We start from the raw sequence: 23,289 nt of genomic DNA, 5'->3' as shown, positions 1-23,289 counted from the left end.
ATTAGTTTCTCAAGTTGGTACCAAAGCTATCTTCACCTTATTGCACAGTCATATAAATACATCCACAAAAACACCAAGACACCTCTCAACCCATTTCTGTTTGGCTTCGTGGCTGGCTTTGGTATAGAGCCAGCCTTCTGACTGTATGAACTGCAGCCCTCAATGAGGTTTGATGCTTTCTGACTGCGTTGTATGATACAGAGACCACTGGTTGAATCATTGGTTGGATCATTGAGAAATACAAGTGGGGTGAAAAGAACAGTGTTCTGGTGGTTTCTTGGAGATGCCCAATCAAAAGCTTGAGATTTATGCTGCTTACCCCATCAGTGATAGAACATTGAATGACGTCATGCACTGATTCGGGGTTGGATGTTGTCATATGCCAATGTAGTAAAGAGTCCAGTAGCGCCTTTAAGATGAACAAATTTTATTGTAGCTCAAGCTCTTGAGAAGCACAGCTCTCTTAATCCGTCGACAGCTTATGCTACAATAAAATGTGTTAGTTGTAATGGTGCTACTGGACTCTACTATTTTTTTTTTTTGCAGCAACAGACTAAAATGGCTAAGTCATCTGAATCACATGCCAATGGCATCTAGTTGTATAGTCCCATAACTAAGTTTTAGAAAAGGGTCTTCTGCCAATGGCTCTGTGTTTCTCGGCTTGGCTTCGCGAACGAAGATTTAAGAAGGGTGCAATAGTCCACGTCTGCTGCAGGCTCGCTGGTGGCTGAGAAGACCAATGCGGGACAGGCAGGTCCGGCCACAGTGGCTGCAGGGAAAAGTCTGATTTAGGGTTGGTGCTGTAGCAGTGCGATTCTTCCTCAATCTCCTTTTGTCCTCAAGACCAGCTATGCGTGCGTCCTCAAAGGAAGAGACAGCCTTGTGGATGGTGTGTCTCCATGCTTTGCGATCTGAGGCTAGGTCAGACCACTGGTGATGGTTGATGCGACAGGTGCCAAGTGATTTCTTCAAGGAGTCCTTGTACCTCTTCTTTGGTGCCCCTCTATTTCGATGGCCGGTGGAGAGTTCGCCATACAGGGCAATCTTGGGAAGGCGGTGGTTTTCCATCCTAGAAATATGCCCTGCGCAGCGCAGCTGCGTCTTCAGCAGCAGTGCCTCGATACTGGTAACCTCCGCCCGCTTCAGTGTTGGTCACAAAGTCACTCCAGTGGATGTTGAGGATGGTGTGAAGGCAGCGCTGATGAAAGCGCTCGAGGAGTCGCAGGTGATGACGGTATGAAACCCATGATTTGGAGCCGTAGATTAGGGTTGTCATCACAACCGCTTTGTAAACATTGATCTTTGTGCCTTTTTTCAGATGCTTGTTGCTCCACACTCTTTTGTGCAGTCGGCCAAAGGCACGGTTTGCCTTTGCCAGCCTGTTGTCAATCTCCTTGTCGATCTTGGCATCTGAGGAGATGATGCACCCCAGGTAGCTGAACTGCTGGACTGTCTTCAGAACTGATTCACCCACAGTGATGCAGGGAGGGTGATAATCTTCCTGGGGTGCAGGCTGGTGGAGAACTTCTGTCTTCTTCAGACTAACTTCTAGGCTGAATAGCTTGGCAGCCTCTGCAAAGCAGGACGTCATATGCTGCAGAGCTGATACCGAGTGGGAGACGAGTGCAGCATCATCAGCAAACAGTAGCTCTCGGATGAGTTTTTCCATCGTCTTGGAGTGGGCCTTTAGTCGCCTCAGGTTGAACAGGCTGCCATCGGTGCGATAGCGGATGTAGACACCATCGTCATCATCTAGATCTACTGCGGCTCTTTGAAGCATCATGCTAAAGAAGATCGTAAAGAGAGTTGGCGCAAGAACGCAGCCTTGCTTTACACCTGTGCCTATTGGGAAGGTCTCCGAGAGGTCGTTGCAGTGTCTGACTTGGCCTCGCTGGTCTACGTGTAGCTGGATGATCATACTGAGGAACCTTGGGGGACATCCTAAACGTTCCAAGATTTTCCACAGGCCTTTCCTGCTAACGGTATCAAAGGCTTTGGTAAGGTCGACAAAAGTCACATACAGAGCCTTGTTCTGTTCCCTGCATTTCTCTTAGAGCTGCCTGAGAACAAATACCATGTCGGTGGTGCTCCTGTTAGCTCTGAAGCTGCACTGGCTCTCTGGGAGGAGTTCTTCTGCAATGGTGGGCACCAGTCTGTTCAGGAGTATTCTGGCAAGGATTTTGCCTGCGATGGAGAGCAGGGTTATCCCCCGGTAGTTGGAGCAGTCTGACTTTTCCCCTTTGTTCTTGTATAGAGTGATGATGATTGCATCGCGAAAGTCCTGTGGTAATTTGCCTTGTTCCCAGCAGGTGACAAGTACTTTGTGAAGTGAGCTATGTAGTACTGTGCCCCCATGCTTCCAGATCTCTGGTGGAATTCCATCAACTCCTGCTGCCTTGCCACTTTTCAGTTGCTTGATGGCTTTAACAGTCTCTTCTAGGGTGGGGATCTCATCCAACTCTGTTTTCACTGGTTGAAGTGGGGTGAGGTGGATTGCTGAATCTTGAACTATGCGGTTGGCACTGAAGAGAACCTGAAAATACTCTGACCACCGGTTCAGTATGGATGCCTTGTCTGTGAGGAGAACTTGGCCATCTGCACTACGCAAGAGAATCTGAGCCTGATATGATGGACCATATACTGCCTTCAGGGCTTCGTAGAACCCTCTTAAATCACCAGTGTCTGCACACAGCTGGGTTCTCTCTGCAAGCTTGGTCCACCAATCGTTCTGAATGTCTCGAAGCTTGTGCTGGAGGTTGCTACATGCAGCGCGAAAGGTTGCTTTTTTCCCAGGACAGGAGGGCTGAGCAAGATGTGCTTGGTAGGCAGATCTCTTTTTCGCCAGTAAATCTTGGATCTCTTGATTGTTCTCATCAAACCAGTCCTTGTTCTTCCTTGTGGAGAACCCGAGGACTTCTTCAGAGATCTGCAGGACGGTAGTTTTTAGGTGTTCCCAGAGTGCTTCTGGAGAAGGGTCTGTGGGGCAACTGGGGTCCTCAATTCTTGACTGGAGTTTTGCCTGGAAGGCAGCTTTAACTTCGGCTGACTGGAGACTGCCAACCTGAAACTTCCTCCGAGGGATACCTCCTCTCCTGGGTGTGGGTTTAAAGTGAAGACGGAGATTGCAGCGTACAAGACGATGATCCGTATGACATTCTGCACTGGGCATTACTCTGGTGTGTAAGACATCTCGAAGGTCTCTCTGGCACACCAGAATGTAGTCGATAAGGTGCCAGTGCTTGGACCGTGGGTGCATCCAGGTTGTCTTCAGACTGTTCTTCTGCAGGAAGATAGTGTTGGTGATGGTGAGCTGGTGCTCCATGCAGAATTCTAGCAGGAGGCGCCCGTTGTCATTGCAGTTGCCAATGCCGTGTTTGCCAAGTACTCCTTTCCAGGCTTCCGAGTCTTTACCTACTCTGGCATTGAAGTCGCCAAGGATGATCACCTTGTCCTCTGTAGGGGTCTTCCGTATGAGGTTGCGTAGATCAGCATAGAACTTGTTCTTTTCTGCAGGATCTGCTTGAAGGGTTGGGGCATACACACTGAAGAGTGTTGCATGCTGCTTGTTTTGAAGTGGGAGGTGCATGGACATGATGCAATCTGAGTGACCTGTTGGCAGGTTTTCGAGTTTGGAGGCAATGGAGTTCCTGACCATGAAGCCAACGCCAGAAAGGCGGCTCTCAGCCTTTGACTTACCCGACCAGTAGAGGGTATAGCCAGCACCGTGTTCTTGAAGACTACCTTCCTCAGGGAAACGGACCTCACTGAGAGCTGCTATGTCGATATTCAACCTGAGAAGTTCGTGGGCAACTAGAGCAGAGCGTCGTTCAGGGTGACCACTGTCTACTGTGTCAAGCATGGTTCTGATGTTCCAACACGCAAGCTTTAGTCTTTGCACACTTTGTGAGGCAGGTGCATGCCTTTTCTTTGTTGTTATTTTTTGACCGCAAGTAAGGATGCCCGTTGACCGCGGCTAGCCAACTGGGGTGGAGGAGACGAGCTTTGTTTAGGCCACCTTTTCTAGGCCCCTCTCCGTGTGGAGCAAGCAGTGCTGTCCCTAGATAAGGCTGCTTGGTCGTTCAGGGTGCTGCCGAAAAATGCTTTCGTCTCCGGGTTAGCATCAGGCGACCAATACCCTGAACCGCCTACATGCAGGATCGGGACTGCGGCTTCTAGTGGCACCTTCCACCTGCCGTTTCGCCCCTTGCCCATCACTGCAGGACTTGATGCGTTGTGGGTTGTGTATGTGGATATGCCCTTCAGGCCTGCGCAGAGGAATTTTTTAGGTGAAGCGCAGTGTGCGCGGTACTGGCTCCACCCTTTCACCTGGGGGTCATCTGCCATGGCCCAGTAAGCCGGGACGCCGGCAGCGAGTCCTCCAGGTGGTAGGTGTTACATTAACGAGCTCTATCTGCCCGGGTTTGATGTTAGAGTTTTCCTTCTCTTAGGCTGGCGAGGTTGGTGGGCCCAGCCTGCCCATCCGGTTATACCGCCGGACAATTTGGTCGCACCATGACGTAGCAAACTCTGTGAAAAACGGGGGGGGGGGCCAGCGAGAAGGTGTTGCTATGGATGCAGTAATGCAGGAGAGGCCATTGCAGTGACCATCTGCCAGGCATAGCCAGACAGTGACCACGCGGCGTTCACTACACCGGGAGAGGAGAGGCTATGTATTGCGCATACACTTTCCCTGGGGGGGGGTAGGATACCCAGAGGGAGCCCACCCACCCCCGCACCCCCCCAATGCTCTGTGTAACATTGAGAATTGAGACAATTCAGGGCGTTGGTTGCTGTGGATATTCTGGACTGTGTGGCCATGGTCTTAGCATTGTGAGACATGACATTTTGCCAGTAACTGTGACTGGCATCCTCAGAGGTATAACCCAGAGGCATAATTCAGTGTAATTTAAGTTTTCTTAAAGCCAGCCAAGATTTCCCACTTTTCTCTTCTTTTATAACTACTCCAAACGACCTACTTCATCACTACTTGCTTCTCAGTAATGGATTTCAGACCATGAAAGGGATGCCACCATAATGAAAGGAAAGGTCCCCTGTGCAAGCACCAGTCGTTTCCAACTCTGGGGTGACATTGCTTTCACAATGTTTTCATGGCAGACTTTTTACAGGGTGGGCCACCATAATACTGAGCTCTTAAAAGGTCACTTCCTTGTAGGTTTTGCTATGCTGAGATATCTGTAGAACGGATAACAATTGTCCGAGAAAACAATTTAAGACTGTCATAATTTGGACAACTCCTTCCACTCTACTTTGCAGCTTCACCCTCCTGCTACATTATCAGTGTTAACCATGTTATTTAACCATCTTATTTGATAATACTTAGTACTGTGGGATAACTATAAGCCCAAGAAAAATGTGATTTCCTTACTCTACGAATGCAAAGATCTCTTCAGACGCATATTTCTTAAACTCTAGTTTATGTACTTCATAAGTGAACTGAGAAGTTATACCACCGATGAGGACCTCTCATATGAAGCTGCCTTCTACTGAATCAGACCCTGGGTCCATCAAAGTCAGTATTGTCTACTCAGACTGGCAGCGGCTCTCCAGGGTCTCAAGCTGAGGTTTTTCACACCTATTTGCCTGGACCCTTTTTAGTTGGAGATGCCGAGGATTGAACCTGGGACCTTCTGCTTACCAAGCAGATGCTCTACCATTGAGCACCTGTCCCTCTCCTGGCTGGTACCATTCATGTGGAATAGGGATTTCCCTTCAGGTACACAGCATCAGGCCAACTTTGCGCACAATGCAAAGCAGAAGCACTAGCCCCACAAATATCTCCATCATCTGGACAGCAATCCCTTTTCCTGGATCCAGCCTCTTCCCCCATTGCATCAAGTTCTCTCAGTCAAGCTCCCTTGCAGAATGTCTAAGTCCGGCCACGAATGACTGAAGGCAAATATATGTCTTTGCCTTAGTTATGAAGAATTTCAGAATGCCCTTGGAAGTTCCAACCCTCTGATTTCAAGTCTACCTTAGAGCACAATAAAACGTCAGAGATCCAAGGGACTGAGTCCCTTCTCCCAACATCCAACTGATCATGAGTATTCAGGGCTCTTTTTTCTAGCAGGAGCTCCTCTGCATATTAGGCAACACACCCCAGATGTAGCCAATCCTCCAAGAGCTTAGAGGGCTCTTAGTACAGGGCCTACTGTAAGCTCCAGGAGGATTGGCTACATCAGGGGGGCGTGGCCTAATATGCAGAGGAGCTCCTGCTAGAAAAAGAGCCCTGATTGCAGTAATAACTATTACAACTGCTTCTTTATTACTGCTGTAATGTACTGGGCTCAAAGCATGAGGACGCCCAAGAGATAGTGAGTTCAGCTCTTTATTCAGTGATCCAGCGTAGTCAGATAGAAACAGAACTGTCTGACAGGACCAATGGCCCTGCTTATATGCATGCAAACCTCCCCATCCAAAAACCCATTACCATCATCCCATTACACACAACTATAGGTTAATAGCTGGCCTAACGATCCCTGATGGGCCTCCTTCCTGAACCCAGGTGGCTCTTGTTTTAGGGTCTCCAGCTCAGTCAAGTCTCTGCTGGCCCTAAGGCCAAACTCGTTCCAATACATAACAATTGCACGTTCTAAACTGCCTTTGCAATGTTGGCTGGATTGTTTAATGACAGTAATTTGAATAATTCCAGTGGGGAATAAGTATGCCAACCCAGTTTAGGTTCTAAATTGTAATTTTGGAAGCAAACATCTCTCTCTCTCACACACACACACACACACACACAAACAAGCAGGCATACACATATCTGAGCATACAAGTCTTTGCTCCTCTGCGAATTATATTTGCCTCTGGCTTCAGAGTTCCCCACTGAGCAAATAGCTACAGGAGAGTTACTGCCCAAGAAAAAGCATTTGTTGAAGATTACAGAGAAAGCCAGTTTGGTGTCGTGGTTAAGTGCGCTGACTCTTATCCGGGAGATCCTCCACTTTAAAAAAAAAAAAAAAAATTATTGTTATATATTCCAACACCACTCCACCTCTGTGAGAGTCCCAGGCCATAGATACATTAAAATATTCCATAAATTTATAACTATTAACATTGCATCCAAATACAACTCCATCACTCTATTTAAACATCTTATCCATTCATTTTCTTATTAACCAACCAATTGTCTTAAATTGTTTAAACTTTTCCAAATATCTCACCATCTTCCTAAACCACCCCTCCTCCTGTTCCCTAACCTTTAATCCGTTCATTCTTCGTATCTTCATTGTTAAATACTCCAAAATAATTATATTATTCATTTTATCCCTCCAGTGATTAATTGTCAATTCCTCAGCTTCTTTCCAGTTCCTTGCTATCACTTGTCTTGCTGCTACTAACATCAAATTAATCCATTTACTATCCTCTTTTGATCTTAATCCCACACCATCCAAATTAATAATTGCCATTGCTTTAGATATACTTATTTTCCATCCCATAATCTTTGTCATCTCTATGCCAACCTGCAACCAAAATTTTTTCACTAAGGGACAATCCCACCACATGTGACTGAAAGTTCCACTTTCTCCACATTTCCTCCAACAATTTTTACTCCCTGATTTAGAAATATAATACATCTTAATGGGTGTATAATACCATTTCTGTATCATCTTCAATCCGTGCTCCTGCACTAACCTAGATGTTGTAACAAAGGGAGGTAATCTAAACATCCTCTCCCAATCTTCATCTAAAATTTTATCTCCAGTATCTGTTTCCCAATGTTCCTTCAAAAATTCTCTTGGGGATTTCCCTGTACCTAATAAAATGTTATAGAATTTTGAAACTATTTTTGACTTATCTTCTCTATACTCTTTCACCAATTTTTCAAAGGGAGTATTAATTCTTTTACCAATATTTTTAAGTTCTTCCTCCTTCAGCAATGAGGAGATTTGACTTTTTAACAACCAATTAATATTATTCAAAATATTATACTCCTCTTTCTTCACCCCATCAGTACCCCAAACCTCTTTCAATTCTCGAATCGTAATCCTCTTCAGTTTATCTCCTACTTCCTTTGACAGCGATCCCCTTAATGGAGCAAATTTATCATAGTACCACATTTTAGTAATAGACGATATCTCCGGAGCGAGTTCTTTTTTCCACTTCTCCCATACCCTACTGGGCCCCATAAAGGTTGATAATTTATCACCTATCTTCTTCCTCCTTTTTGTTCTATCAAATAAACTTTCCTTTCCTCCTACTACCTCTAAATTTTCCTTTTCTATCCCGTTCAGCTCTTCTCCTAACTCTCCCTCCAACCAAATCATTAAGTGCCTTAATTGATATGCATCATAATAGTAAATTATATTGGGAATCCCCCATCCCCCATCTTTAATACCATAATATCTATACCTATTAGCTGTCCTTGGTTTCTTTGATGCAAAAACAAATCTATCTATATCTCCTTGCCATCTCTTCAGTATGTATTCTGGTATATGCCAAGGCAATACATAAAATAAATAAGTCAACCTAGGAACTAAAAACATTTTAACCATAGCATTCCTTGTACTAATTGACTTCTTCCTCTTCCTCCAGTCTCTCATTTTAACTTGAATTCCACTCCAGATTCTTTTATAATTATACTCAAATATTTTTTTAATATTCCTAGGAATATTAACCCCTAAATATTTCACCATTTTATTTGCTATGGGAATACCCAAAATTTTTGAAGCTGCTAATTGTAACCCTGGTTTTACATTAACACACATCATCGAAGATTTTGAAAAATTCACTTTTAACCCTGACACTTCCTCAAATTCCTGTAGTATCTTTTTTAAAGGTGCCACTGCGGGCTCCACATCCTTAATTGTCACCATCATGTCATCTGCATACATTGTTAAGAGATTCCCATCTATTTTCCCTTTCCCTGGAACTTCAAAGCCTATAATTCTTTTGTCCTTTTTTAATTTATTCACTAACGGTTCCAATGCTAAAATAAATAACATAGGGGATAAAGGGCATCCCTGCTTCGTACCACTCATTACCTGAACATATCCCTCTACTGATCCACCAACTCCTATCAACGCCTTGGATTTAGAATATATTGCCTCAATCATATTTTGAAATGTCTCCCCAATCCTATACTTTTGAAATATAATCTTCATGTATGTCCAATCCACAGAATCAAAGGCCTTATAAATATCCAACGCCAAAAGCGTAAGCCTTTTTGCAAATAGGTCATTGTAATAGATCTTATAATTGGAAGTTTAATCCATGGTTAGTGGCAGATGAAGAAAGTAAGTGTAATATTAAAAATGCAATGGAAAGATATTTTGAGGAGAATAGGAAATCAGATACTTCATTAACAATAATATGGGAAGCAATGAAAGCCACTATTAGAGGTGTGTGTATACAGAATTTGGTGAGATTGAAGAAAGGTAAAGATAGGAAAATTAAAGAAGTAGAAGAAGAAGTTAGAGTATTGGAGGAGAAATTTAGGAAATCTAAGAAGAAGGAGGATAAAGAACAAGTAGTTAGGAAAAGGGAAGAGTTGAATGTATTGGATGTTAATAGGACTACGTTAAAATTATGGTATAACAGACAGAAGTATTATGAGTTTGAAGGGAAAGGAGGAAGAATTTTAGCAAATAAAATTAAGAATTTTCAGGTTAGGAAAAATATTAAGGCAATCAGGAACGATATAGGGTTTTTGGAAACTGAACCTAAAATGATACTGGAGAATTTTATAGAATTTTATAATAAATTGTACGCAAACAAAGGGATTAAAAAGGAAGATATAGAAAAATTCTGTGAGGGGTTGGAATTTTTAGAATTAAGTGAAGATAGTAGGAAAGAATTAGATAAGGATATAACGGAAGAAGAAGTTAAGATGGCTATAGATTCTATGAATATGCAATCTGCACCTGGACTGGATGGTTTTAATGCGGTATTTTATAAGCATTTTAAGGATATATTGGCGCCTCATGTGACTGAATTGTTTCAAGGAATTTTGGATGGATCTCCTACACCGCCTACATGGTTGGAGTCGAGATTGGTGTTAATTCCGAAACCTGGGAAAGATCAGACTTTAAGGGATTCTTATAGGCCAATTTCAATCACCAATATGGACTATCGAATATTTGCAAAGGTTATGGCAATGAGACTTAAAAAATGTATAGCACAATTGATAGGGAAAGAGCAATTTGGGTTTATGCCTCAAAAGTATTTGGTAGAGGCAGTTAGGAAGGTGATGGGTATGGTTTATTTAGCCCGCTCCTCCACTTGCAGCTGCTGGAATGGCCTTGGGTCAGCCATAGCTCTGTTATCCGGGAGAACCGGGTTTGATTCCCCACTCCTCCACTTGCAGCTGCTGGAATGGCCTTGGGTCAGCCATAGCTCTCTTATCAGGGAGAACTGGGTTTGATTCCCCACTCCTCCACTTGCACCTGCTGGAATGGCCTTGGGTCAGCCATAGCTCTGGCAGAGGTAGTCCTTGAAAGAGCTGCTGCTGTGAAAGCCCTCTCAGCCCCACCCAACTCACAGGGTGTCTTTTGCGGGGGAGGAAGGTAAAGGAGATTGTGAGCTGCTCTGAGATTCTGAGATTCAGAGTGCAGGGCAGGATATAAATCCAATATCTTCTTATTCGTCTTTTTCTACAGGCACAAAGTCCTGGTTAATTTCTATGGACTGGATTCCTGATCATGTTGGCTTAGAATTATATCCAATGCAAACCTGTGGAACTAAGGAAGGTCTATTCTGAATCCTACTTGGGTCTGTTTACGGGTGATTCCTCCTGGGAAATGTTTGTAAGGTTTCCCAGGAACATATTTGCCAGGGTACTTCAGCCCACAACCTTTTAAATAGTGATTTCCATTATGTCTGCAGTTGTGCAATACACCCAACTATATCACTCTTGAGCAAAAGTCTCCTCTTCCTAGCCCTGTATCATTCAACTGGAAATTTATTTCCATTAATTTTATGGAGAAGATTCCTATGTCATCTCTCCTAAGATGAAATAAAATGATAATTAGACACTAAAAGGCTGCTAAACATGATGAAGAAGATGGACACAGAGTCCTTAAAATGGTCAGTTTCCTGGCAATGAAAAGCCACAGAAAGCAAATATCCCTAATTCAATACTTTACTCTCTGCAATAACTGTTCTCTCTTATTCAGCTCAGGCCTCAATAGAATAATGTAGCATTTAGGAGAAAAGATGCAACCCAGTAACCCAGCACTGGAAGCCAAGATAGAGAAGATCTCCACTGCCACTGTGTATTTCCCTTTGGTGCTCAGGTAGGTTGGAACAAAACAGAACCACACACTGCAAAACATCAGCATGCTGAAGGTGATGAATTTGGCCTCATTAAACGTGTCTGGCAAGTTTCTGGCTAGGAAAGCCATGCTCAAGCTGATGAGGGACAGAAGTCCCAAGTAGCCCAACACAATATAAAACATGATGGCAGACCCTTCATTACATTCTGCTACAATCTGTGTAGTCAGGGACTTCTTGTCTAAATGTGGGTATGGAGGAGAGGTTCCAAGCCACAACACACATAGGCCTGCTTGAATAAGAGTGCAAAGAAGGATGACAGAGTTGGTCAGTCTTTTCCCCACCCACTTCCTCATGCTGGACCCTGGTTTGATGGCCATGAATGCCACAACCACAGTAATGGTTTTGGCCAAGACACAAGAAACAGCCACTGAGAAGATGATGCCAAAAGCTGATTGTCGGAGGAAACAGGACACCTTGGTAGGTTCTCCAAGGAAGAGAAAAGTAGAAAGGAAGCAGAGCAGGAGAGAGATAAGAAGAGTATAGGTGATATCCCGGTTGTTGGCTTTGACTATGGAGGTATCTCTTTGCTTAATAAAAATTCCCAACACGAATACAGTGATTAGGGAAAAATAAAGTGCCACTGAAGCTAAACTGATTCCTAAAGGTTCTTCATAATACAGGAAGCTGATTGTCTTGAAAATGCATTGATCTTGGTCCTTGTTTGGATATTGATCTTCTGGGCATTCAATACAATCGTCCATATCTACAAAAGAGAAGGAAGAAAGAATGAAAATAGTGGTAGCACATATGATTTGGATCAGTTACTCTTGTGGTTTCAGGAATCCCTGTGAGATCTTTTTTATTTTGATTTCTCAGTGTTGTTTCTAGGTCATGACAAAAAAGACACAATTGTACACAATTGAATTATTGCTGTTCCTTTTGTTGAATTGCACAATCCCTGCTACTTTTATTTATTGATTACAAATTCTTCAAATACCTTACATTACATATGTATCCCATACATCCTGTTATTGTTTCCTGTTTCATAATCCAATTACAAATAAATAAACAAAAACAATAAAATACGAAATCCACAAAATTATTAAAACAGAGAGCAAAGGTTTCCTAAGTTGTTTCCTAAGTTCCTACAATGCTTAATATTCTTACAGTCCATCCATTCCTTTTCTTATATTCATCCACTATTAGTCATTTCTTACAACTTTTAACCCTTTACTTGCTTTTTCTCATCTTCGACTCTATTTTGCATCCAATCATATAATTTCTCCCATCTTTGATCTGCCAATTTTTTTTTATTTCCCATTAAATATTGTCGTGAGTATATCTGCTTCTGCAGCTTGTAAAACCTTATCTATTAATTCTTCCATATTTGGAGTTTTGTCTAGTCTCCAATATTTTGCATATAACATTCTCACGGCGGTGCTCTTCCTGTTCCTGTTGTTGTTGAATTGCACAATCCTCGCTACTTCAGGGCTCTGAATGATGGACTATATCCATAGAAACAACAACCAAATACAGCCAAATAAAACATTAACAGGACATTTCAACAATCAGATTGAGAGAAAAAAAAATCCCAGTTATGACTGCTGACTACATCTATTGGCAGTGGGAAAGAGGACAAGATAGACATAACTAGTAGAGAAGGATGCTAGGTCTTCAGGTCTTCACAAAAACTACCTGTTTTGTTTTCTTATACACATTTGAATTATCCTTGCTGCTGTTCCTGTTATTATGAATAACACAAATACATATTATAATGTATATCATACTATATATTGTATATGCTGATCCCATATAATAATTGTATACAGAGCCAAGGCAGCATGGTCTAGCCTGATCGCGTCAGTTATTGAAAACTAAGCAGGACCCATACTTGAAAGGGGAGATCAACAGAGAAGACTCTACAGTGGAAGGCCATGGCAAACCACCTCTGCTTCTCATTTGCCTTGAAACTGAGGTCTTGCTTAGGTCTCCATAGGTCAGCTGCAATCAGATGGCATCTTAGACACATATTGTGTACATGCTACTTACTTGTTGTGCTCAGTGCTTTATTAGTCATTTATAGTTAAAGATTTACATATGACACTTATAAGTAAATTACGGGGAGAAAAACATGACCCCCACCCCATAAATGCATTCCCCCCGCCCGGTCGGAATAATGAGGCAGACACGTATGTTGGGTGAAAATCAGGGCCACTTTATTAACATATTAAACTGGTGGGGAAAAACAAGACCAGACGAGCCCAGGGTACGACCCTACCCTGCCTTGTCCTGGATAGGGTGAGCCACCCTGCCCCTGGCGTGAGCCATCCCTGCGGCTACTACCAGGCGGCTGGATCCAGGTTGCCCCCCCCTCTTCCAGCCTCCCCAACTAAGGAGCCTTTCAAGCTGAGGGCAACCGCTGGCCAGCCATCCTGTCAGATAGCCATACAGCCCAGCTGCCAATCAAGCCGACCAGATGTCCAAAATAGGAAGGTGTCAGAGTGCTTGCTGCATCAGCAGTATAAGCCCCACCTAACTCCAGCCAGTGACCAGCTTAAAACTCAACCTATAACAGGGATCCCAAAATGACCCTAAACAAACAGTGCAAGGTAGGCAAAAACACCACAATCCAGGTCAATTAATTGGGATGAAAAAATCCCTACCTGGCCCTGAAAACCAGCGACCAGCTAATCCTGCACTATTGCTGGGCAGGAGGGTGGGCCAAGAAGAAAGAGCAACTGTGTGCTCTTGGGCAAGGCTGGGGCTTATAAAGCTCCAGCATCCCACTCACCCCTTATCCCTGGATGGGCAGGAAGACACGTTAGACTCCCATTCTTCGAGGAGGTACATGCAGCCCCCGGCCTCAGCCGCAGAAGCGGCGTGACCAGGAAGAGGCTGGAAAACCATGACACAGTCAGGTTGCACTCAAATGCTTCTGAATCTGTTGGTTATGCAGGTCATTCTAAGATATGTATCTTATCTGAGAAACATGGATCACTAAGGACAATGTCAAATGTGTGTGGATGACCTTCTTTCAACCCCAAGCTCACCTTATGAAATTTGGATGCTCATATTCAGGCCTTGAATTCAGTAGGAGCTCACAGGAGCACAGCTCTTGAACCTTTCTGACAGCTCCCCCTCCTCCTCCCCACCTATCTATATTGTCAATTAAATAGCTGCATAACAATCCCTCCACCACCTATTTTTCTACAAAACAACCCCTGGTCATATTCCATTCTTTCCATCTCCAAGAGAGTCCATTTTACCTTGGGTTTTAATCTTATCAGAATTCTGTTTTGGCCTTCTCTTCATTTGACCTCATTCCACCAACTGCACTACATATCAGGGAAACATCTGGGAATGTCCAGAGCAATGCCCAAAATGAAGTGAGGCTTCATCAAGAATGAGTTCGTGAATTTTTTCCCCAACCTTATCTATTGCTAGCTAAAGTGTGATTCACACATGCATGAACTTTGCTTGAGTCCTTACTGTTCATGAACCTTCAGTTGAAGAAAAGAAGACAATACTGACTTTGATGGACTGAGGCTCTGATTCAGTATAAGGCAGCTTCCTATTTTCAAAATGGTGATATAACAGGAAAGTATAAAGAAACATGAAAGAAAAAATGAAATTTTCCATGGAATTCCCATGAAAACATGGAATTTCCCAAATTTTTACTGTGTTGAGAAATATCCCAGATCTTTGGACAGAATGAGACTGTCCGTTGTGGTTTGCACATTTCCATTGCACATTGAAGAAAAGAACTGACCACTATTGAAAACATGGAATTTCCCAGATTTTTGACTATGTTTAAAAATATCCCAGATCTTTGGACAGAATGGGACTGTCCATTGTGGTTTGCACATTTCCACCAGTTAGTATATATGCATTGAAGTCATATACTGAAAAAAATAGGGTGTTTTACCTTTCTGGTTTGAAATCTTTCCATTGGGGCAAGGAACACAGTCATAACAGCAAAATTGCTCTCCTTCTTTCTTTTGCTTCCGAGAACCAGGAAGGCAATATTCGTTGCACTGTGAAATGGGCACCACCTATGCAAAAAGAACAATGGGACTTTAGAACAAATGTGGCAAGACCTTCCATTTTACTGATCATAGGTCTTGTGGTAATAGGGATGAAATAAGAGAGATGAATGATAAGTAACTATTTAAATTCATTTTTTCTTTCATGTTTCTTTATACTTTTCTGTTATATCACCATTTTGAACATATGAAGCTGCCTTATACTGAATCGGACCCTCAGTCCATCAAAGTCAGTATTGTCTGCTCAGACTGGCAGCAGCTCTCTACGGTCTCAAGCTGAGGTTTTTCACGCCTACTTGCCTGGACCCTTTTTAGTTGGAGATGCCAGGGATTGAACCTGGGACCTTCTGCTTACCAAGCAGATGCTCTACCACTGAGCCACCGTCCCTCCACATTTTTCTGTTTGCAACTTCAATCCATGTATTTTTTTCAATGTGACACATCACTAAGTTCCTTGGCAGGAAGGCAGGAAGATGTGGAATACATTGCCCATCTCCGGCATCCACAAAATGAAAGTCTGAGATCTCATAGAACCTCCTGAACACATCCATGAGAACATATGAAGCTGCTTTATCCTGAATCAGACTATTAGTCTACCAGGGTGGTTATTGTCTAGTGGTGGTGGTCTTCAGGATCTCAGGCAGATGTTTGCCCCATCACCTCCTTTCTAGCTCTTCAACTAGAGATGTGAAGGACTGAATGTAGGACTTTCTGTGTGCAAAGGGAAACTCTTCCAGTGAGCCATGCCTCGTCCCACATTTCCATCCCCTTCTATCTTTAATTTGTTTAGCACATGTGATTTCCAGAGTCTGATTTCTGAATATATGATTGACTACTCAGCTAAATGGCACATCCCACCTAGGCTGATAAACATTTCTATTCCAGTGGTGGCCCAAAGTGGCTTATAGAGGGGGGAAAGAGCAAGCAAATACACAACACTAACTTCTGGGCTGGTTCTTAAACTACTGGACAGCTGACTTATAGCCTCAAGCTTTTGTAAAATTCGTATAATATTGAAAACATAAATGAGATCTCTGGTATGTGATTCCTGGGATACAGGAAAGGCAGCCCTCCAAACTTAGACACCTGACCTGGTAACAGAGGCATCTCTACAAACATCCCAGAACGCATACCTGGTTGAAGCGGCTCTGCCACAAAATTTTGTCCTCATCAATGATCAGTTCCTTTCCTTCAATAGCGTCAGGATCCACTTTTCCAATTCTCACTTTAGCATAAGACTTGTTTGGGAATACGACCAAGTTCATGACATCAAATCCACCTCCTGTTTCCTTCTTACCACTGAAAGACACTGTTTCTTCTGCTGAGTTGTTAAAGGAAATATGCTGAAGACATTGGTGAAGCTGGATAGGAAAAAAAAAATGTGAAAACGTTGAAGGGTTTGAAGCCCAGCACTATTCCGAAGACCCTCAATTCTCCTCAGATTTTTTATTGGTTGGTGAAGACTGGCAAGAGGCTTGGATTTAGTAAACAGAGAGAGAGAGACTAATAAGACTAGACTAATTTATGCCATTTCATGAATTATATATTTTGAAGACATAAAACATAACATTCCAAAATTCAGAATATCACAATTTCATAAAACCCAAAACTTGACTTAATACACTTATATGAACCCAAGAGGTTTTAGATATACAGAACATTCTGGACTGATCAACAGTGTTTCACAAGGAACTGCTTGTTGATAGCCAGCCCAGAGGAGACAAATTCGTATTCAATAAATAATCATAGCGTACAGAACACGACTCACAGCCTATTACAAGAATAACACAAAAGGAAAATATATAACCAAAATTCAGGAGACCACCCTCCCAAAATCAAGATCTGGATATTTTCTATAAGAATTTATGAAATCCTTTTGGCTTACCCAATTTGTGTATATATATTGCTCTTATTCAATGATATATTCTGAATAATATAATAACTTGGCAGAAAGCTTATAAAACAAATGACTGGCAATTAAAAATCTGATTCAAATTTTAGGTATACTTTGATATAGGTTGTGACCTCAATAACCAAAATCATTCAAGCACTGGGTTTTCTCCCCAAATTATTGAAATAATGGAGAACTGATCTGCGTGTCTCTGGGGCTCTGAAGGAGCAGTTTGTTTTTGAAGTAGAAGCACAAAATTTGCAGCATAGTATTCAATGCCTCTCCTTAAAATGCCCTCAAGTTTCAAAAGGATTGGACCGAGGGTCCAATTCTATGATCCCCAAAAGTAGGTGCCCCTATCCTTCCCTATTATTTCCAATGAAAGGAAGGCATTTAAAAGGTGTGCGGCCCCTTTAAATGTGATGGCCAGAACTCCCTTTGGAGTTCAATGATGCTTGTCACAACTTTGCTCCTGGCTCCAGATATTTCGTGAATTGATATTTGGGGGCTCCACCCCAAAAGTCTCCTGGCTTCACCCCCAATGTCCCCTTGAATTGGACTTGGCAACCCTAGAAAAAACGCAGTCTGTTGACAGCCTTCCAGATAACTCTGTTCTGGTCACCGGGGATGTAAAGGATTCATTTATTTAGTTCATTTATACCATGCCTTTCACTCCAAAAGGAAATCAAGGTGAGGTAGGCTAGGCTCAGAGGGTTTCCATGGCACAAATGGACATTCAGACCAAAGTCTCCCAATTATGAAAATTAGCTAAGAAAGTCTTGACAGGATCTTGAGCTTGTTCGGAGGTTCTAGCAGGGAAGCTCAGCTATTCCATACCCTTGACCGAAGAATGGGACATTTCTTCTATCTAGGATTGTTGTACTTTTCCACCAAGTGTGCAGCTCTGGGAGGGATAGAGATGGAGCAGTGAGAGAGGTAGGGGACCCCTACTTAGCCAGCCAGATCTGCCAAATCAACTATGAACATAAATGGGGTGACTGATGTTGCAGCCAGATGGCTCTCACATCCATATATACACATATACATATTGTGTTGTTGTGCTTGATAAATAAATTTTAAAAATAAAAAAGACATTCTTGAATGAATTATGCATTCTCCAGCAGCCTTGGCTTCCGAACATTTCTGGGAAGGCCACACAAATCCCACGCTGAAAAAGCAAAGGCTCCATTTCCTGGACAGAATGTTCTTCACTCTCATCAGTCCTGGCTGAGGGCCCAAACCACGTCCATTCCCTCCCAGAAAGTTAAGCTGCACAATTACTAAATTACTAAATTTCTACATAAATTTGTGTTGCAGAAAGTCTCATGCACTGATGTGTTCATGCCAATACGGACATCTCTTTGGAAAGTTAATAGATTCATACTCTAGCCAAGGCTAGAGATTACAAAGGTCATCTCCTTGGCAACCACCCACCACTAATCTGTGGTTGGAGTGGAAGAGATGCCCTCATAAAGTAAGGGACCACAACCACCCAAAATTGGAGAGAGAGAGAGAGAGAGAACATTGTTTTGAGGGACAAAACCCATCAAATATTCCCATTTTGTTGACTTCTTTGCTGCACGTCCCTTTTTCTCATTTTTGAGTTTTTGCACTATCAACTCCCATATTTATTTTAAAGATTTTGAACTCTGAACATCCCTCGGCACCCCCCCCCCTTCTTTCTGGTTTCAGGCCATGAACCACATTTTTAAAATATTTTCTGAGATTTGGACATAAAGCTTTGGCAACCTCGACCGTACAAATTCTATCTTTGGCCCAAAGTACACCATGTCTTTCACCCCAACAGGGAATCATGGTGGTTTATATCATTGTTCCCTCTCCTATTTTATCCTCAGAACAATCCCATGAGATAGTATGACTGGCCCAAGATCACCTAGCAAGTTTGCATTGCAGAATGAAGATCCATACCCAGGTCTCCCAATTAGATAAGAAAGGAAGATAAGCATGAAGCGACCATCCCTATCCCCACCACCGCCACCAAGAAAATGTGCAAAATTACAAATTTTCTACATCAGTTTGCATTGTACAAAGTTTCCTGCACTGACATATTCATGGGGAAGGTATTACCTGCCAAGACTGGAGATCATGAAGGCCATCTCTTTTGTCAACACCCACCACGGATCTGTGGTTGGAGCGAGATAGATGCATGTCATGCAGAACATGTGCTATCGCATAGACTGCATTATAGATGCTGTAGCTATGGCCAGTCATCTGCATTTCAAAAAGAGGTGCAGGAAGGCTCTCCAGCTTCTCCTCCCCAGTACAGGTTCCATCACTCTGAGATGATTCTTGGGAATTGGGAAGTAGACAGTCAAATGCTTGTTCCCAAAAATCCTTGAGGAAACTATTTTCTGCTATCTGATATGGTTTTATATTTTGAAGAAATATCTGGAATGCTGGTAGCTCTTGTGAGTGAATTGAGAAGAAGATTGCACCCTGGAAGAATTCAAAACCCCCGGACCTTTGTATGCCTGTTAATGCAAAATCAACCTGAGCAGTAATAATCCACACCCTTCTAAATGAAGTATTTTCCAGTAGTTCGTGATTACCTATATGTAGAAATGTGGTCAATGCAATAATGGTCATAGTTTCTCCATAGAGGATTAATGTATTTGCTTTGCTGTTTACCAAAGCTTGATGAACACCTAAAAATAAATATCCAAACTCAAAAATGGAATTCCAGCCACCTTGGCCTCCAAACATTTCTGTGAAGGCCACACAGATTCGATGCTGGAAAAGCAAAGGCTCCATTTCCTGGATGAAATGCTCTCCGCTATCATCAGTCACAGCAAAGAGCCCAACCCACGTCCATCCAAAGTGCTGAAGTAACTGGACAATCCCTGTGTACTGATGGGCTTCATTGGGAACCATGTGGTAAAAGGAAGGGGACTTAGCATTGACCCTGTCAACTGGGGGAAATGATCCATATGTGAGCTAAAAGGAAACAAAGAGAAATGTTTGAAATGCGTTATCAAGTGCTTCTGCGCCTTGTTACTGCTGACTGTTCTTAAAACGAGAACAAAGGGCAATTTCTAAGTAATGGCTAATGGGAGGGGGAGAATCTATACAAGCAACTAGTATTGTATTTCTACAACTATCACATCTCACTTTCAAAGAGGTTTCCATTTGATTTTAATTCTTTGCCCCCCCCCAGACAATTTTTTCATTCACAATTTTCTCTGCTTCTGAGCATGTCCCAGTAAGAAAGACATTTACTTGACAAGATCTCTCATTCTTCCATGCACACAGCCTACCTGTGGAATCTTATAGAGGCCTAGAATGTCTGCCATGTGGAAGGAGTCATCAGATCCAAGTGCCCCTATGATGGCCATTAGATTCTTCTGAATGTCGCATTCAAAATTTGGGAAATATCTATGGCATTTATAAAGCAATTCCAGAGTGGTGCGGTAGGACATCTTATAATCTTTGTAAGTGTCATAGATGTGGAAGCCGAGAGTGACATTAGGCAAGATCTTGGGATCCATGTTGATCTCATCAACAGCAAAGGCCAAGGCCAGGAGGTGCTGGTAAAATTTGGTTGCCATGCTTCAAAGAGAAATAAATCCTTTTACACCATTTCAATTAATGACACTTTTAAATAAATTCTGCTTTAATGGTAATGAGAGCTCTAGAAGTATACACTTTCATGTCATTGTCTGAGGAAAACACATAATTTCCCTATTTTCAACCCAAATAATTCTAGTTATACATTAGAATAGTAAAGCTTATGTTAGAGGTCTTGTAATAAAATTTAATGCAACACAGAACAGGGAAAAGAGGGGGAAAAAAGATTAAGGAATGGATGACTGCATTAAGTAAAAAAGAGAAGGACCTCAAGCAGAAACCAAGTTTGTTGGAACTGAAAAATGAAATGAAAATGCTACAGCATCAAATAAATCTCATTTAATTAGAGGAAATGGAAAAGAAGTTGAGATTCGCAAGACAAATTTTTTTCGAATGGGCAAATAAACCAGGAAGGTGGTTAGCATATAGGATTTGGAAAAGGAGAGAAGACTAATAACCACCCTAAAGGACAGAAATGGGAAGGAAAAATACTCTTAATGATTTTAATGATGTAATCAATGCAAGATCTTAAGGATGTAGTCAAGGACTATTATAGCCAATTATATTTAAAATATTGAAAGAGAAATAAATGCTTTTTGCACCATTTCGGTTAATGACACTTTTTAATATATTCTGCTTCAAACGCAATTAGAGCTCTATAAGCATAGATTTTTATGTTACTGAGATGTCTAAGGATAAACACACAATTTCCCTTTCTTCATCCTGAATAATTCTAGTTATACATCAGAATAGCATAGCCTTCACGTCAGACAGAAGGCAGTTTAGATTAATAGCCTTCACATCTTAGTAAAGGCAGTTTCAAACATCTCTTTAAAATAGTATTACGTATCAGAACAACTCTTCCAGATGACAAATTGCTGTCTACATAGACAAAGATTAAATCAATTTTAGTGTTTGCACTTGTCTCTTTCAGGGTTGATACCCTTTTCTCCTCCTTCTCTATAACTACTCCAAACAACCTACTTCATCACTACTTGCTCCACAGTAATGGATTTCGAAACATTAAAAGCATGCTACAATAATGCTGAGATTTTAAAGGGCCACTTTCTCATTGGTTTTGCTATCCTGAGAAATCTGTAGACCAGATAACAATTGTCCAAGAAAAAAAATGATTTAAGACTGTCAGCTGAGATCATTCACACTAAATAATGCACTTTCAATCCACTTTCAATGCACTTTCTAATTGGATTTTACTTGTGTGAACAGGCAAAATCCAGTTGGAAAGTGCATTGAAAGTGGATTGAAAGTGCATTATTTCGTGAGTGTGATCACAGCCACGATTTGCACAACTCCTTCCGCTCTACTTCACAACTTCAGCACTCTATTTCGTTATCAGTGTTAACCATGCTATTTAACCATCATTATTTGATATTATTTGGTATTGAGGGTTCACAATAAGCTCAAGAAAAATATAATTTCCTTACTCTGCGGCTGCAAAGATTTCTTCAGACACGAATTTTTTAAACTCTAATTCATCTAATTGGTAATTGAACAGAGAAACAACACCACCAATCAGGATGTCTCCTGGATGGTACCATTCATGTGGAATAGGGATCTCCCTTCTGGTGCACTGCATCATACCAACTCTGAACACAATGCAAGGCAGAAGCAGCAGGCACACCAGTAGGTTCATCATCCATTAGTAACAACCCTTGTTTCTAGACCCAGCCTCCCCTCTCTCTGTTTACTGCATCAATTCTCTCAGTCAAGCTCCCTTGCAGAATTGCTGAGTCTGGCCATTAATGTCTTTGTCTTAGTAAGGCTGGTTTTCAGAATGCTGTTGGAAGTTCCAACACTCTGATTTCAAGCCTGCCTCGTACGAAGAGGAAATGCCAGAGATCAACACGACTGAGTCTCTTCTTCCAACATTCAACTGAACACAAGTATTGCAGTAATTATTATTACGACTGCTTCTTTATTATGTTTGCAGTTTGTAAACTGCCTCTGCAACATTGGCTGGATTGTTTAATTATCGTAATTTGAATAATTCCAGTGGGGAATAAGTATGCCTACAGAGTTTATGTTCCTAGTAGTAACTTTGGAAGCAAACATGTTTTTCTCCCTCCACCCCCCCCCCCCCCACACACACACATCTGAGCATGCGGCTCTTCTCTGCTCCTCAGTGGATCAAACTTGTTTTTCAGAGTTCCCCACTGAGCAAATAGCCACAGCCTTACTGTCCAAGAAAAGCCTTTCATTTGAAGATTACAGGCACAAGACCTTAGTTAATTCCTGTGGATGGCATTCTGATTCCTGTTTGCTTAGAATCATAGAGTTGGAAGGGACCTCCAGAGTCATATAGCCCAACTCCCTGCACAATGCAGGAAACCCACAAATACCTACCCCAAATTCACAGGATCTTCATCACTGTCAGATGGCCATCTAGCCTCTATTTAAAAACCTCCAAGGAAGGAGAGCCCACCAGCTCCCAAGGAAGCCTGTTCCACTGAGGAATCGCTCTAACAGTCAGGAAGTTCTTCCTAATGTTGAGCCGGAAACTCTTCTGATTTAATT

The 23,289-nt window shown here is 42.2% G+C and overlaps 1 protein-coding gene across 1 annotated transcript; it reads right to left on the bottom strand.

The window, feature by feature from the left end:
* Window positions 1-11,093: 11,093 nt before the first annotated feature.
* On the bottom strand, window positions 11,094-20,735 carry LOC132584675 (vomeronasal type-2 receptor 26-like). Its single transcript, XM_060256575.1, has 5 exons — window positions 20,445-20,735; window positions 19,819-20,124; window positions 16,412-16,639; window positions 15,161-15,287; window positions 11,094-11,998 (listed from the first exon to the last, which is right to left on the bottom strand). Exons 1-5 carry the CDS (start codon window positions 20,733-20,735, stop codon window positions 11,094-11,096), a joined length of 1,857 nt encoding a protein of 618 aa, XP_060112558.1.
* Window positions 20,736-23,289: the final 2,554 nt, after the last annotated feature.

This window comes from Heteronotia binoei, chromosome 15 (genome assembly GCF_032191835.1).
Source record: "Heteronotia binoei isolate CCM8104 ecotype False Entrance Well chromosome 15, APGP_CSIRO_Hbin_v1, whole genome shotgun sequence".
NCBI classification, from domain to species: Eukaryota; Metazoa; Chordata; class Lepidosauria; order Squamata; family Gekkonidae; genus Heteronotia; species Heteronotia binoei.
The sequence above is the reverse complement of the archived record's forward strand: the minus strand, read 5'-3'. Positions and strand labels throughout refer to the sequence as shown.

Excerpts from the sequence above, each read along its gene's own strand:
- LOC132584675 (XM_060256575.1), bottom strand. The coding sequence starts at position 20,735 with ATGGCAACCAAATTTTACCAGCACCTCCTGGCCTTGGCCTTTGCTGTT. Across the intron at positions 15,288-16,411 it reads GGCAGAGCCGCTTCAACCAG|GTGGTGCCCATTTCACAGTG; the intron begins GTATGCGTTCTG and ends CTTTTTGCATAG. Across the intron at positions 11,999-15,160 it reads AAAGATTTCAAACCAGAAAG|ATATGGACGATTGTATTGAA; the intron begins GTAAAACACCCT and ends TCTCTTTTGTAG.